This window comes from Notamacropus eugenii, chromosome 2 (assembly GCF_028372415.1).
Source record: "Notamacropus eugenii isolate mMacEug1 chromosome 2, mMacEug1.pri_v2, whole genome shotgun sequence".
In the NCBI taxonomy this organism is placed as follows: Eukaryota; Metazoa; Chordata; class Mammalia; order Diprotodontia; family Macropodidae; genus Notamacropus; species Notamacropus eugenii.
Window position 1 is genome coordinate 223917344 of NC_092873.1, and position 16631 is coordinate 223933974.

The 16631-nt window shown below is 41.6% G+C and overlaps 1 protein-coding gene across 1 annotated transcript; it reads right to left on the minus strand.

Moving 5' to 3' along the window:
• Window positions 1-4600: 4600 nt before the first annotated feature.
• OLIG3 (oligodendrocyte transcription factor 3) lies at window positions 4601-6453 on the minus strand. The gene has a single exon (XM_072638474.1). The coding sequence runs from the start codon at window positions 6451-6453 to the stop codon at window positions 5635-5637; it is 819 nt and encodes a 272-aa protein (XP_072494575.1). The 3' UTR covers window positions 4601-5634.
• Between the last annotated feature and the right edge of the window lie 10178 nt (window positions 6454-16631).

A 16631-nucleotide genomic window follows, 5' to 3' on the forward strand; every position in this document is an offset into this window, starting at 1 on the left:
TTTCTTTTACAAGATTCTTCCTCTCGCTTGTTATACTGTGATTGTTCTTCCGAGGAAAATGAAGCCAAAAGCCTAGGTGCTGATGAACAGCCAGGCTCCACGTCCACAGACTCCGCTGGCTCCTCTGGAGCCTCAGTCACTTCCCACCCTTGTTGTCAAACACTTCACCTTTATCCCTCTTGCCAGGCCCTCTTCCCCCTTCCTCATCCCTTCTGCCTCCTTTTCATCGGCTCCAGTGTAGGCCGGTGTAGGCACCTGCTGGGGAACAAGTCAGGAGAGAGACTTGTGGGTGTCTGGTTTGGCAGTCTGTCCTACACAGTTTGGGGGAGGTATTGATTTATAGATCCAGATCCACAGGAAAACCTTGTAGGAACTGGTCCAACATCTAGAGGCAGAGTCGACAGGGGTACCTGGGTAGGAAGAGCTCTAAGGGAAGGTAACTGCGAGCTTTGGGAAATAAATGAATCGGCTAGGCCTGTGAACAAGTTTTTTTTTAGCTCTTTGGAGCGGCAATGCAGCAGGCTCCTTTTCTGCTTTGTATCCCTGGCAATTTTTTCCTGGTACATAATAATTGTTTACAAACTCTGTAGGAAGTAGAGGTCCCTCTTCGCTGCCATCTCATATTCTACAATGAAGTCCAAAGAGCTGGACCTACCCTGGGGAATGGTCTCTCCACAACAAAGTGAATGGAAGTGACTGGAGGCTGTGGGAACCTAGCAGCGGAGCCCAGGGCAAGGGCCTACAGAGGGATCTTTACCTCCATTCTTGGACCCTGCTGTGACAGTGGCCAGAGCCGTGCTGCATTCTCCAATAGGACCTCCAGTTGAGTCTTGGAAAACATTCTAACTCATCCATACCTAGATAGGAACTTGCAAATTTTGCAACCCAAGTCCCTACTCCCCAGGGTTCCATTTTAGCTGGAAAGATTTGGGGGGAGTAGGATCAAATGGAATTAAGGAAGTGCTCTATTTAAGATCCATATAGATATGTATATATGTCTGTACATAAATAACTCACTTCTTATACACACATATACATAAAATACATTCTCTTCTGTATATACATTCAATATGTATATATTTACACATGCTTATTTGACTGTGGTGTGTTTTAAACATTTGCCTAACTGAGCAACGGATCGAGTGGACCTGAACACTGAGGAAAGGAAGGAACAATAAAACAATAGCTATGTGTGGGTGGGGAAATAGGAAGAGGGGCAGGGAGAATAAATGGGAAAGAAAACACTGGAGCTTTCTGCAATCCTACCTGTGCTCTTCATAGTGGAGTTAATAGTCTTTCCTCTGGGTGGGAAATATGCATGCTAAACTGATAAAGCAAAAGGAGTCCTGAGGATTCTCTAGTATCAGTCCTAGAAATGTTCTGTCCCTGTTGACCAGCTAAAAAAGTGTCCTGTTGAAACTGGGAGGCATAACAAAGGAACCCAAAGCTTTTGTCTCTGGGTTGTTCTTTAAAACAAAAGAAAAAGCCCACACTCTCCTGCCTGCCTTTTACAACTCTAACCCACACTTGAGTTAGTACCTTTGCCTCTCTCTTTCTGAAAAGTCAAATCACTTGTCCTGATAGGTTTGAAAGTCTTTCATTTTCCTTGTTCACTTAAAAAAAAAAGCATTGCTTAATTTGGGATGCATCATGCTCATAGGATCACAGATTTAGCCATGGATATGTATGGACTAAGAAGTAAAGCTACTTAGAACATTTAAAGTAAGGAGAACTGGTATCATGAAGTTCCCTGTTGCATTCAAACTGGTTAGGAGTCCTCATGTCCCTTTTTTACTCTAAGGATAATGCCAAGTTACCTTTTTCCTGAGATGATTCCATTGAGAATTTAATAATATATTTAAATTTTGGAAGTGAAAGGTACACAAACCTGAGTATTAACCCACCCTATAGCTGGTATTCACACTGAACCCACAGTATTAAGATCTTTTTTTTTATAAGACTAATATGAACATTTCCTGTTGAGCCTAGAGAAATCTGGGAATATTGCTCACACTACTTCTGCTTGTTTCATAAGGTTTTACTTTTCCCTTAAGGTTTTTTTCTTCCTTCAGAATATAACCTGCATCTGTCCCTAACTACTATCAAACTTAAGAGACTCACAAAAGGGGACAGCAGCTCTGATGATCCATTTCATTTTCATGGGCACTGTGGCAACTTTGAAAACTGCTCCTCACTTTTCAGATCAGCTCAGGAGTCCTTCCCAAAGTCCACCTTGTTTCTCATCTAGTCCCAAGGCTCTTCCTATCTAAATTAGCCAAGAAGCTCGCCTTTCAGCTGTTCTCTTGAACAGCTTACCAGCTCATGGGAATTTAGGGAGCTTGGTGGGATTCTTTATCCAGATATAATAGCAGTAGCCGGGCAACCACTAGAGTAAACTGCTGGTGCAGAAGAATACCACTGAGTTGCGAGATTGTTCGTTTCAAAATCATTGACTTAACTGCTGAAAGAGCGTAGGACTAATAAAAAAGCACAGGACTAGGGGCCGGACAGAAAGACCAGAATTCTAGTTCTAACAGTCACTAACTAGGTCTTCGACCTTGAAGCAAGTCACTTCAAGTCTTTCTGGGCTTTAGTTTACTTGTTGGAAAAACAAGAGGGCTGGATTACATGATCTCCAGTGTTCCATTCTCTCTGGAACATTTTAGGATTCAGTGAAGCCAGTAAAGTTTATGCCTAACACTCCAGGTGACCTATAGTCTAACTGTTTCTCTCTGGAGAAGAGGAGAGAGGACCAAGACCATGCAGGCACCTGCAAGCAAACCTCAAAGAGGCTTTTCAAAATAGGACAGAAAGGAATTGCCTTAGTGAGGGAAAGAAGCCTGTTTTCCTGATTAATGAAATGTTCCGCCTTCCTCTTTTCAAATAATAAACTCTCAAGGAAAGGCTCTGTGGTTGCCTTGTGCTTGTTTCAAATAAATCCTCAGCAGCTCCTTCCTCACCCAGTGAAATGAATCACCCAAGGGAAACAGACCATTATTCCCCCATTTGTCTGTCTAAACCCAGTGGAAACTCTCCCCCTTTCTTCCACCTCCAATCTTCACTACATCCTTCACCCCGTCCCACTGACTCCACAGGCAACCATTGGGGATGGTGGGGGAGTCAGAGATTTTCAGACCCACATCGATGCAGACATCCATTGGTTTCTTTGAAATATTTATCACTTATATTTCTTTTTATTAAGTGGAAAGGAAAGGAATAAAGAAATCTTACATGTCAGCTTTTTCTGTAGCAATTCCAACATCTTACAGGGAAATCTCAATAAGGCAAAGAAAGTGGGAAGAAAGTTCTACAGAGTGAAGAGGAAGAGAGAAAAGAGGAGAGGAGAGGAGAAAGAGGGAGAGGAAGAGATAGATAAAGAGAGAGAATCTTATTTATATGTCATCCTGAATTTATTGGGGAATATTTCGTGAAATTTAAGTGAGAATTTCAGTGGGAAGCAGGGCAAGGTGTCAACTGTGAAATATTTAATGAACATCATTTCTGTGTTTCCTTGTCTCTAAAAAATCATTCCCCCAGTAAAACTCCCTCTCTGCCCTTATTAAAGAAAAAAATTGATAAAAAGGAGAGGTGGGAGGAAAGAGGAAATTGTTCAGTAGGAAAACAATATTTAAATGCACACTATTTGGGTATTCCCTTCACAGAAGGCAGCTATCTCTTATTCTGCCCTCCAGGCCCTCAATGGGAGGGGGAAAAGAAGTTAGATTCCTGCTATAAATCTACAAGACAGGGGAACTAGGTGGTTTCTGTGGTCATTAGAATTAACCCCACAGCATCATTTACAAAGGAGAGCTTTATTCTCTATTCTCAGGAGAATAAGCTGTTGGGGGTGGGAGTAGATTGGTAGGAGGCGTGAGTGTGGGGGTGTTAGAGTTCTAAAAACGTAAATTAATTTTTAAGTTGAGAGAAAACATTACAAACTGGAGTTCTAATCTGTAGCATCAGCTTTAAAGTAGAAGAAAGTTACTTACAGCTTTGTTTTCTCTGTCTGTTGTCAGCACAGGGTCCCACAGTTGCCATTCTGCCTCGTATTTCCGTCACTTTAGTACACCAGTTTACTTTTTTTCCCATTTGATGAGTTGGCAACCTTGCTTACTTGGGGAGAGAAAAACCTCAAACAGCTTAAGACCACAAAAGAGAGTGTTTTTAAACAATGCTCATAAGTAAATGTAGGATTATATAACACAGATTATATATGTATACATATGCACATTTTTGTTATATGTGGGGTTATATACTTACCTGTATCTGTGTGTGTGTGTGTGTGTGTGTGTGTGTATTCTTAGTAGTTATGGAGTTAATCTACTGCCAGTTCCTTCTATACAATTGTTTTCATTCCCTACACGGAATTACAGAAATTATAACCCCCTTACCTCTTCCCCACCAAATGAACACATACTTTCCACTTTTAGCTTATCCCCTCTTTTCCTAAAATTTAAGGCAAAGGCAAAGCCAGAATTTTAAAGTTTTTTTTTCATTTTATTTGAAATCTCATCCAGAAACACTGGTCAATAATAAATATATCGATAGTTATCAAGAATATATAAAAAATAAAGACACGCATTGTCTTTGAGGTCCTAACAAAATATTTCAAGCAAATGCCCAGGAAAACAAAACCAAACAGAACTCCAGCCCCCTCAAAACAACACAAAATGAACCAAACATCCCAATGTTTCAAAATCTGGTAATACCGATTGCTCTCCTGTCAGAGTTGACCCTGCATGCACAAGAGCTGAGCAAGGGAGACGAGGGCCAAGGAGGGGTGGGAGTGAGAATTCGGGATGTGGGGGGCAGGGAGGTCGCCCAGGCGGCTGAAATGCCTGTCCCTAGAACTGCCAGCAGAGTCATATTCCGTCGGAGAAAGGAAGGGGGACCGGGAAGAGTGTGCGTCATTGCTCAAGAGCGTGAGCTTTTTGCACTAGATGCTCCCGTTTTCGTTTCAAATTGCCACAGACGAGACTATGGAATACTTCAGAGAAATCACTAGTAAATCCTTGTTACAAGGAGCGAGGCACCAAGGCCCGGACATAATATACGAGATTCATTGAGAAGCATGCAAGAATTCTTTTGACCTATGTTCAAAGGAGCATCCACTAAGAAGTCACGCCCTGGACTCGCAGCAGAAGAGATCCCAAAATTGAGTTTAGTTTTAAGGGAAGTCTAGGAACGTGTGGATAGTACGTACAGTGATGATCAGAATTGCATCCATTTCAATGAAATATATACATTGCTTTTTCACATTAGGAATATTTCTCTCTCCCCCCGCCCCCAAAGTAAGAAAACAGAGCCTGAGGATCCGACTAGGACATTACCTTTGCAACGCCGATTTTTTTCCCCACTACCTTTATCCCAATTTATACAACAAATGCAGTTTTGACAAGACCATGTGGCAAGTGGCTTCAATGGCAAAAAAAGAAGCATGCATGCAAACACAGAACGTCTTGTTCGAATCCCCCTACACCACCACGGGTAGATTTGTTCCCCTCTCCCCAGTTTAAAGTGTTTTCTCTGGCATCTCTAAGGGCGTCCGAGTTTCAGGGTCTCTCCTGCGCTTCCAGCCATCGCTCCCTCCATCCCCCCTTTTTCTTGAATCCTCTTCAGTCTGGGGGGCGTGGGTCACTTGAGCAAGTCCTTGGATTCCGCGGACAGGCGGGCCATATTGGCGGTGGTGAGGGCGGACAGGTGCGGCGGCGGAGGCATCTGGCAGATAGTGCAGGGGCACGGCAGTCCGGCCCAGTGCTGGAAGCCGCTGCCCAGCTGCAGGGCTGGAGGGGTGGAGGGGGCTTTGAGCAGAGAATGGGGCGGCCGGATGGTACCTATCCCGGGTAGAGATGCTGAGAGTGGGGAAGAGGTGTTGGTGGAAGAGAGAGCGCTACCTAGGATGGGGTGCACCTGGTGCACAGCATTAGCCGCGTGGGTTGGGTGCCCTGCAGAGTGCCCGACAGTCCCGCAGTGGAAAGCGGAATGGTGCCCCCCATAGATCTCTCCCACCAACCTCTTCATCTCCTCCAGGGAGCTGGTGAGCATCAGGATGTAGTTTCTGGCCAGCAGGAGTGTGGCGATTTTGGACAGCTTTCGGACAGAGGGCCCGTGGGCATAGGGCATGACCTCTCGAAGTCCGTCCATGGCAAGGTTTAAGTCGTGCATCCTCTTGCGCTCCCTCCCGTTGATCTTCAGCCGAAGCTGCTGCAGGTCCTGCTCCGAGAGCTGCTTTTTGATTTTGTATTTGCTGCTCTCGCCTCCCGCTTTAGAGCCGCTTCGAGAGAGGCCTTCCCCAGACATCTTCTGCACCAGGTCCCCCTGGGTAGAGGACACCGAGTTGAGACGGCTATCCTGGTGGTGATGGTGGTGATGGTGATGATGGTCTCTCAGGTACATCTCATCCATGTCCGGAGAGGAAGCTCTGCTGGAGACAGAGCTTGAGTCAGAATTCATTTTATTAGAGGGGAATCCCTGCTATCAGGAGGCTTTTTTTTAGGGGAAGAAGATAGCAATCAAAGCAAAGCAAATAAGTTTTTTTAAATCCGAACTACACAAGAACCCACTTCTCAGTTGCAAGATAGGAGAAAAACGGAGGGAAGTCTTCCCCCTCTTCTCTCCCTCCCCTCTTTCTGGTTAGTCAGTCTTTCCTGGACAGCTAGTTGGTGTGTGCTTGAACTAACCTCACGCTGAAAAAGAGGGGCTTTTATAGAGCTGCCGCAGAGAAAAGAGACAAAAGGAGCCCTCCTATCTATACTGGTCTGGTTAGGATGACGTGCCATCATTCAGGGCGGTGCGCTTTGACTGTCCCATTTAGCAAGGACTCCTATTCATATTCATTGTGGTGCCACCCTGGGACACCTCTGCTATGGACCGTCAGGAGCCAAGAAGACACAAAACCCTTTGATTGACACACTCACCGCTCTGCGTTCACTCCTTCTTCTGAGTTTTTAATTTTTTATCTCCCTCTTTCTTCCCTATTTCTCCTAGCCCTATTTCTCATTTCCTTAGCCGAATCACACATAAGAGAGCAAAGAGAAAAAAAAGGAGAATTGGAAAGGACCGGTTCACTCGATTGCAACTGAAATAAAAAAAAAAAATACAAACACAGAACAAAAAAGGTTCTCTCATTCCCTAGCAGCGGACAGTTTTAGGGAAATGTCTAGTGGGTAAAGGAGGTACAGTTTGAAAGATCTGAGCAACAAGGAGTGAAGCAGGGATTCGGTGGTGTGTTGTGCATTGCTTTGAAGAGTGTTTTTTAGTCTTTTTCAAATCATTTTCTAGAAAATAGGTTGCATTCTGTTCTTTTTCTTTTCCTGATATTGATCTTCTGTTCATCATTTCTTTTCCCTCTGGGATATTCTAGTATGGAATTTGTACAGGCAAACCGATCCAGTTCTCTGGATGCTGATAACTCCTTTGGTCGTCCCAGGAGCTACTGGGAGTTTGCCTTTGTTTCTGAGTGTCTTGTATTTCTCCTTTATCTATCTATCTATCTATCTATCTATCTATCTATCTATCTATCTATCTATCTATCTATCTATCTATCTATCCATCCATCCATCCATATCTTTCTCTCTCTCTCCCTCTCTCTCTCTTTCTCTCTCATCTTACCTACCTACCTATCTATCGAGCTATATCTAAGATTATAGCTATATTCTCATTTCTTAAAGGAGAATGAATTGGGAAAATTCTGAATTGTATAATTATCTCTTTCTCCATGAGGAACCTCTGAAAAAAATGGAAACAAATCAAAGGTAAATCGGGGAGAATTAGGGAAGGAAAATAATAACAGAAATAGCTCCTAGAAGAACTGGGCATGTTATACAACACTAAGTCATATCAGTTGTGGAAGAAGACAAAAATGGTCCACCACTAAGGATGGGCTGCATCCCAGATCTAAGACTCCGGAGCTTTGCACCTAAGATAGTTTAAGACAAATACCCCCTATCCCATCCTGCATTTTTCTAGTACAAAGGCTTTAAACAGGACATGGAATCACTTTAATTTCTGGAGAGAAAACATCATTTGCTTTAGAATTTCTGTAATTAGTTTAGAGAAGGCCTGGAAGAATAGTCTTTGGGTCTGAGTGTGCAAGTTGAGTTTGTTCTCTTGGAAAGTTTGAGTCCTTTGAGAGGAATGGGTATACGGAGCCATACAGGAGCCTGTTGGATACTGGTAGTGCTGGTGCTGGTGGTGTCTCATCTAAGGATTGAGAGAGGAACAACAAAGGCTTGGGGAGAGGAGATGGAAAATCTAGGAGGAGTGAGCCAGAAGTGGAAAAAACTAAAGAAGGATGAGGGCAGTACTGGACTCTGGGAACTGCAGGTCCCGGATCTACAGCTGTTGCCTGTTTGCATCACACAACCTGCCCCTCTGTGTCTGTGCGGGTTCCCTGGACTTTGAAGAAACAGAAAAAAAGATCTCGAGGTGGGGCTAGAGAGGGAAAACTACACCAATCAGGGAACCTCTAACAAGTAGGACCCTGGGACTTTTCACTCCAAGGAGCGTCGAGGTCTAAACTAGAAGTGAATGAAGACCCGACAATTTCGCTGACACAAATTGAGGCCCCACCGGAAGAGGAAGGTCCTCGTGGAGATCAAGAGTTTCCGTGCTTTAAGAAGCTGTGCCTAATCGGCTGATAAAATTAGAGGCACATCTGTGGACTTGTGAGCGATGCCTGGGAGGAGAAAGGAAGCATTGGAACAAATGCTTTTTGCATAACTGAACTTATAGGGCGAAGGGTATTGGCGCTAGATCTTTAAGAGAAAAAAAGGGGAGGGGGGAGCGACAGCTTGGTCTTCGTCCAAGGGCAAGGTCAAAGCGATCGTGTCCGAAAAGAATCGAAGGAGGTCACTCACTTGCCCTTTTCCTTCATCACTTGAACAGACGTCCTTGCAGAACGAAGCATTCAAGCAGTTCTTTTGGAAAGACACATGACACATTTTTGTCATACTGCACAAGATGGGCAACTATCTGGGTCACTTTACTTAGCTGACGCTTTTTATATTCAATATGTGTGAGTCTGTGTGTGTGTGTGTGTGTGTGTGTGTGTGTACATGCATAAATTAGATTTTCATTAGACTATTTGGAAACTATCATTCAATCAAATGTGTCAGTTTCCTGCATCAGTACACAAAGTTTGACTAAGTCCCGATGGGGGTTCCACTCTATCATCAAAAATTCACCTGGGTTCTATCTATCACCTTTCCTTTCTTCCCTCTCTCCTTCTTTCTTTCCCTCCCTCCCTCCCTCCCTCCCTTCCTTCCTTCCTTCCTTCCTTCCTTCCTTCCTTCCTTCCTTCCTTCCTTCCTTCCTTCCTTCCTTCCTTCCTTTTCTTTCTCTCTTCTAATTGAGAACATTCCTTCTCAGTTTGGATTGAAGGAATATCAGGGCCTAGTCGGATGGTGGGTGGGGCTGGAGAGAAAATACATGTCATCTAGATGGATGTATTTCCATATCTATTTTCTACATTTGAAAAATTCACAGTTTTTTTCTTCTAAGAGTAGTCTCTCAATTCCTAGCACCAAAAAGGAGCTGTGATAGGAAAAATAAGGAAACGAATAGTGCTAATTGCAAATTGCTTTGCTCAGTCAGAGAGACAGGAGCGATTCCCGCAGTAGGACCAGAGGAAAACGCCGCTTTCCGACAGAAATCCTGCGCAAGCTATCTCTGCAGAGGAGGGTGAATGCAGAGCACCTGAAATGTACTTTGACATAGCTTGACTAGAGACCTGTCTTTGCTGGCATAGGAAACAAACCTTCTCAAAGTATGTTTTTCTCTCTAGTCAAGAGGGTATGCCCCAAGCAGATTTAGGATGAAAGTATTTGCTCTAAGAAAGCAAGGGTCTCCCTAATTCGTCCATGGATCGTGGGTCCTTTACCTTTTCTCCCTTTTGCAAGTGAGTACACAAAGTTCTCCTCTCAAAGGGTGTAGTGTGCTGGGTGCCAACACAGTATCCAGAGTTTGGGGTAGCATTAGTGGGTGGGAAATGACAGATTGAATTGTTTTCCCAGTTTAGGGGGGGGCGTTGAGAGAAGGGAGGCTTCGGAGGGAGGGAGAGAAAGAGAGAGAGAGAGAGAGAGAGAGAGAGAGAGAGAGAGAGAGAGAGAGAGAGAGAGAGAGAGAGAGAGAGAGAGAGAGAGAAGAGGAGGAGGAGGAGGAGGAGGAGGAGGAGGAGGAGGAGGAGGAGGAGGAGGAGGAGGAGGAAAAGAAGGAAAAGGCAAAAAGGAGAAGGAAAAGAAAAAAGGAAAAGAGGAGGGGAAGAAAGGAGGAGCTTCTTTCAGACAGAATATCTCAAACCTGTCCCAAGAAAGAGGCAAAGAAACTTTTTTTCCAAGAATAAATTCCCAAGTTTTAGAGTCGGAAGGGACTTTAAATGTAATCTAGTTTGCCCTAGTTCTTTGAGCAGGTGAGAACACCTAGCTCCAAAGAAGTGAGGTCCAAGGTCACAGAGGAGGTGATTAAAAGACAGGACTGGGCTTCAGACACCAGTCAGGTTTTTTGGCTCCAAATACACGGTGCATTTAACTACACCGCTCTGAGGAACTAAAGGTGCCTTTCGTTAAGGGCTATAATTTGTTTCTGCTGTTGTGAAGGAACCCACAGCTCACAGTGAAACCTTCAAATAAAGGCCCAAGAAGATGACAGGCAGACGTACGAGACCTCAGGCTCCTGAGGCTAAATGCAGCCGTATTTTTCTCCAATATATTCCTAGCCAAGAGCTCTCTTAGCTTATTTCTAGGCTCAGTCTGGTTCCGTGCGCACGCCAGTGTGTTGTGTGTATCTAGGTTGTGTGTTTGTGTGTGTTCATTGTGTGTATGCGCCTGTTTTCGGAGTGGGCACGTTTATGTATGTGCGCGAGCTGCAGATCGCAGGAACCTTTAGCCATGAACTTGGCGCTAGCTCAGGGGTCCCATAAAAAAAAAAAGGTCACATTTTGAGAGGTGCAGAGTCACCCTGGGACCACTGAGCCTCAGTTTTCCAAATCTCATTGAGGAGGGAAGAGGAAGGAGAGTGAAAGAGGGAGAGGTGTCCTGCTGGCAAGTGAAGCGTCGGGGTGGGAGAACCTTACAACTTGGGCTCAAATCCTGGGACCTCGCCAGCTTCTCCAAGCTCAGGGGGATTTCTTCCTTCTCATCCTTCCAGAAAGTTTCTCGTGGGGCCGCAGAGTTCAGTTGGCCCTGTGCCAAGCACTCCGGGAGGGGCCCAGAGGCATTTATCCTAAAGTGATGATCCATGTTTAGGAGTCAGATGAAATGAACACAGGAACAAGCAACTCCCCTCGGCCCCCCAACCAATATCCCATACACACGCGCGCGCGCACACACACACACACACACACACACACACACACACACACACACACACACACACACACACACACACACACACACACCACGTACACACACGGTCCAGTCTCAAGAAAACCTTTTATGGACTTTTCCACGTCAGGGTATACTGACTTCTCACTGAGGCGACTTATCTGCTCGGGGCAGACACCTCTGGCCAAATCACAGAATTGCCCATGCTGGTTTTTTTTCCCCCCACTATTTTTGCGACTACAGGATGGTTCTCTTAGTTTTGGTCCTTGCTTAGGGACATATGATCACGTCCAGGTAGGTGAGTTAAAAAAAACAAACAAAAAACCAATACAAACAAACAAAACATCCTCTCCTCGGTCCCAGTCCATCTTTTATTTATTCAGGGGACCTACAAGTCCCTCTTACCAGATGTCCTTGTGTGACCTCTGAAAGGAGCAGCTTGGCTTCCTGACCCCCCTCAGCTCCTCAAACAGAGACGTGGCCTCAAATTCTGCTCTCTAGAAGCAATTTGCCCGTGGTCTGGGCGGACCGCAAATTTTGTTCTGAAACCCCTAAGATCCTAGAAGCATATTTTACCACCCGTGACCACTGCCTGTGGCTCTGGGATTGTAAGAAGCCAGTCACCCAGCAACTAGGGAAAGCCCCCTTCTCTGGTACATCAACTCCACTGCAAACACTACCTCATCCCATTTGAACCTGTAGAAACTTTGGCAGCTATCTGAACACGATGTCCTGCTTTCTCTCTTTTCGGGAGAAATCAAAGAAGCCAGAGCTATCTAAATCCAGGAGGAAAATCCAACTGAGAAAATACCGGCAACCCAGCAGATTATTAAAGAATTTCTTACAAAATAGTTTCTTCCCACTTTCTCTGTTCAATAGTCAGGGAAGCACAATAAAAATTTATAACTTCTATCAAAACAACAACAAGAATAAAATCACCACACCACGACAAACCCTATCTTACTTTAACATCTGATACATACAGATACATACATATAAAATACTGAGTTTTACATTTAAAGAGAGAAACTGAGTACAAAACAACACAATAAGTTAAAAGAGGGATCCAGGGACCTAGGTTTGGTTGGATTGAATTACTGACATTAATTTAGACTATGGGGAAAAATTTTCCCCATATTATTCATACCTTTCTATCATCTACTTATATGTCTGTCTGTCTATCTACCTACCTATTTATCTGTTGATAAAAACTGAAAGGCTGGAACTCACTTGCTGGTACAGCTGGTGTCTGTTCACCCTCCCCTTCTTTTTGAATCTGATTTCATACAGGAAAAATAGCAGAAGATGAAGGAAAGCAGCATTTTATGATGTGGTAGTAACTGCTTTTTCACAATGTTGAATGTGAGACTTGGAGGATGTGAGGAAGTCCCAGAATAGCATAAAATGATGAGGTGCTAATTATGTGAATAGAGAGAGAATTTAATACACTGGCAGAAGTCGAAGTTAGATCTTAATGATGCATAAACAGCAGTGCTGGCTACAACTTACAGATTCATTATAATTATTTAAAGACTGAGTAAAGTCAAAGGAGATATGAACTTCTGGGCTTTGTTTATAGCATTTTGCTCAATTAGTGAGTACAGTTTGGTATTTGTTATTTAGGGTTCTTTGGGATTATATGTGTGGTTTTCCTGGTAACATCTGCTAGGTACAAAAATCTGCTTTATTTCTTTTTTCTACATGTAGGAGGCCTATAAACTGAAGGACGGTTTATAGGAAGGACAGACCTTTTTGCATTAAGCCAAGAGTGTTTGTTGATTTAAATAGTGCTGGTGATCAATCACATAAAGGGATGAGTTACAACAAAATTTGCATATATATACACACACATTCTTGGCATTTACCCTGGCATTTGGGATTTGTGGCTCCATTAATACCAGGATTTTGTGAACCACTAAACAGATGATTCCTTGCTATTATTTTATTATCATGTTTACTTATTTTGTGATATGCCAGTTAGAACTAATATCTAACATTTTAATGTAAATTTGGCAGACTATGATGAATTAAAATATAATGCTCTCTTTGGGAAGGTCAATATTATTTTGTAGTTTTACCCAGTTTTCTTTTCCAATTGATTTAGTCATGATTTGGTATTACATTATATTGTATGTAGTGGTAATACTGATGTTCAAAGATTGTTAATTTGATTTTGTGAATGAGATTATCTTAAAGACATTCATCATGTATTTCATTACACTTTTAGTGTTAAAGATGAGGGGAAAAATGAACAAACAAATAGGTGGGAACAGGAAGTTAAACTTTATCTGGGCTTTTATTAACAAAAAAGAGGAAAAAAGGAATATTTAATTATGTAAAGATATTTATTTTATTAAATATTTAAGTATGTAAACATTAAAATTGAAATTAAAAATTAAAATATTAAACCTCTTATTACAGGTATCTACTCTTATTATAATGAGTTCATACATACAAGAATAAATGATCAAATAAAATATTTTCTGACTTCAAGTCCCATAAGTTACAAAGTGATCATGAAAGGCCATTCTATTCACTTTCTGAAATAGATATAAAGTATGGAATATATAACTTTATTTCCCATTACTGAAATATGGGCTACCATTTATCATAAGGTTGTAGAATTAATCCCAGGATTAATGCTGGTATTAATTAATTAATTAATCCCAGCAAGAGACATACCACATACATGTTTTTCTATCATATAGTTGAATGTGAAACTTTCTTGGATAGCTTTGATATCTACTGCTAGATATGGACTTGCAAACTTAATTTTGAGAGCAATTTTTTTAGGTGTCACACACAGAAACATGGAAAGTCAAACTGACACTATTGTTAGATAATTTTTCATAGAATAATTAGTTTTCTGCAAGATTCACGGTGTTACTTTATGGTTATGACTGTTGAAAGGTTTTACTGAAGGCTGCATTTGGTTTGATTTCTTTCTTTTATGAAAACATGAAAAGTTGGTAGAGCCTTTCTTACTACCGAATCAACTTTAATTCATAATTTGACTTTGCCTAACACAAAGTCTTTATGAAAAGCAGAAAATTCAATTTACATGATGCAGGCTGATCCACACTATTGTCTAAAAATTTTAGTCTTCTTCTGTATATGTCTATATAGACAAAGTGAAATGGATGATTGAAGTGAATATCTGACTGATGCAACTTTAAAAAAAATCTGCTATGGGAAGGTTGAAAGACTTTTGGTTATTGTGGGGGAAATTATGACCAAATATTTAGAAAATGTGATTAATTCATTAAATAAGCAAATTGATTGATTAAATCATCATATATCCTTGAAGAGTAAATTCCATATTTCACTTGTGAATATGAGCAGGAGTCTCCAACTAAATATTTGGTTAATCTACACGTTCTTGAACTCTGTTTGGTATTCAGAACTCTTAGTAATTTGAAATTTGTAAAGATAGCTCAAAGTATTTAGAATACTAAGTGAAAATATAAACTGAAATTTCTATGAAATGACATCAGTTGACATGTTAATTACCAAATATTTATAATTTACATGACTTTGCTCCTTGCGGATTCATAATCCATCCTTTAATACTTGGTCCATAAGGAATAGTTGTAAAATGGCACTGTTTGATTTTAACTGTTCAATGTCCACAAAACCAAGGCTCTAACATGTGGGGAAAATTTACCTGGAACTTTGATCTTTTATGTAGTATTATTGTTATCACTATCATGATTATTAATGTCTTTAAGTAAGGCCAATATTAATGACTATCTCTTGGGTAAAAATATGGTAAAGCACAACTATCAGCTGAAGGGCATTCATGCCAAGAGATCTCAAGTACATATTGTGAACATAGATTGTTTCTGCTATTATGAGCAGGTTGATGACACAATTATGTCAAATGCATTTTACTTTCATGGATTAAGAAAGTGAAACTTGAGGACTGTCCTTGAATATACTTACTTATGCTTAGTAAAAACTCTGACATGCAGACTTGGTACTAAAATTTTTTTTAAAAACTCCATTTTGATTACGTTATGGAGATTGCTTCAATCAGCCATATTGTTTCGTAGCCAATATTTCCAGGTTTGAGAAGAGCTTGGCTATAATTTCTAAAGCTTACAACACATTGTGATGTGAACATGGTTTAGGGCAGGGGTCCTTAATCTGGGGTTAAATATTTTCCTAACTATATTGTGATATATCTTCCTTCTCTTGTAAATCTGCATATTATTGCATTTATTTATCTCAGAAAACATTATTTTGAGAAGGGGTCCATAAACTTTACTAGATTGCCAATGAGAAGAACTCTCAACTAAGAAGAAAATTGTGGGAAAAATTAAGATGTTGAAGAATCTCTTGGGGTTATAATATCTCTGAATAATAATTTCCGAATATAATATCTCTAAATGGCTTAGAGGCTATGTCTACACAAAAATGAAGAGCTGAGTTCATTCAGTAAGCCTGTTTGAAAAACCAGTATATTGTTGGGGGACAAGAAATTTTGATCACCTAGATTTTCCCTAATCAATTGAATTCACCAAAGAATTCCCTAACTTTCTATCCTGCACCAAAGGACTTCTTTGAGTTTTCAACTAAGAAACCATATTGATGTGCTCGTAAGTGGTTTATGAAACACTGATTCCTCCTTTTAATTTAAATAAGCTACGTGAGAGAAATACAGTAAGAATACAATACTTTCCAGTTCCTCTACAGTGAAATTGCAAGCTTATTGGAAAATCTATCTGTTCCTTCCAAATTTAAAACAGTGATCAAGAATTAGATCAGTTTGGAGGGAGGTTTGGAAGTTATTTCCTTGTGCTTGTAGGGACGATGCCCAGGCATACCTCAGGGGGACCCCTCCTTCCTCTTGGACTTCCTTCACAGGATATTAATCCCCTAAACCCTGTATAACTTCCCCTGGTTCTAAATCCTGATGAGGCAACTGGTACTACTCCGATGAAAGTGCTGCCAAAAGTTTGTACACCTGAAGTGTGCCCTTGAACTTCACCTTTAAAAAGAGCATTGATTAAAAAAAAAAAAAACCCAGAGAGTGACTACAGAGAGTCAGGCTCTGTTTCTTGGAGAGACCTGAGTAGCCCTATAGTTCGTCTGGGAAAGTACTCACACTGGGAAATAGGCATCTGCTGGAGATGGAGAAGGGGTGGAGAGCAGGGAAACTTTCTTAAGAGAAGGAACTAGACACTCCAGAGAGGTCCTTCTCTCTGGAAGGACAAGGCAGAGATGTAGTAACCATTATAATACATGAATAAAAAAAAAAAAGAGCTCTCACCAGATGGAAATGCAAATGATTGGCATGGAGGAAGCCAT

Coding starts and splice junctions, on each gene's coding strand:
- OLIG3 (XM_072638474.1), bottom strand. CDS start 6,453: ATGAATTCTGACTCAAGCTCTGTCTCCAGCAGAGCTTCCTCTCCGGAC.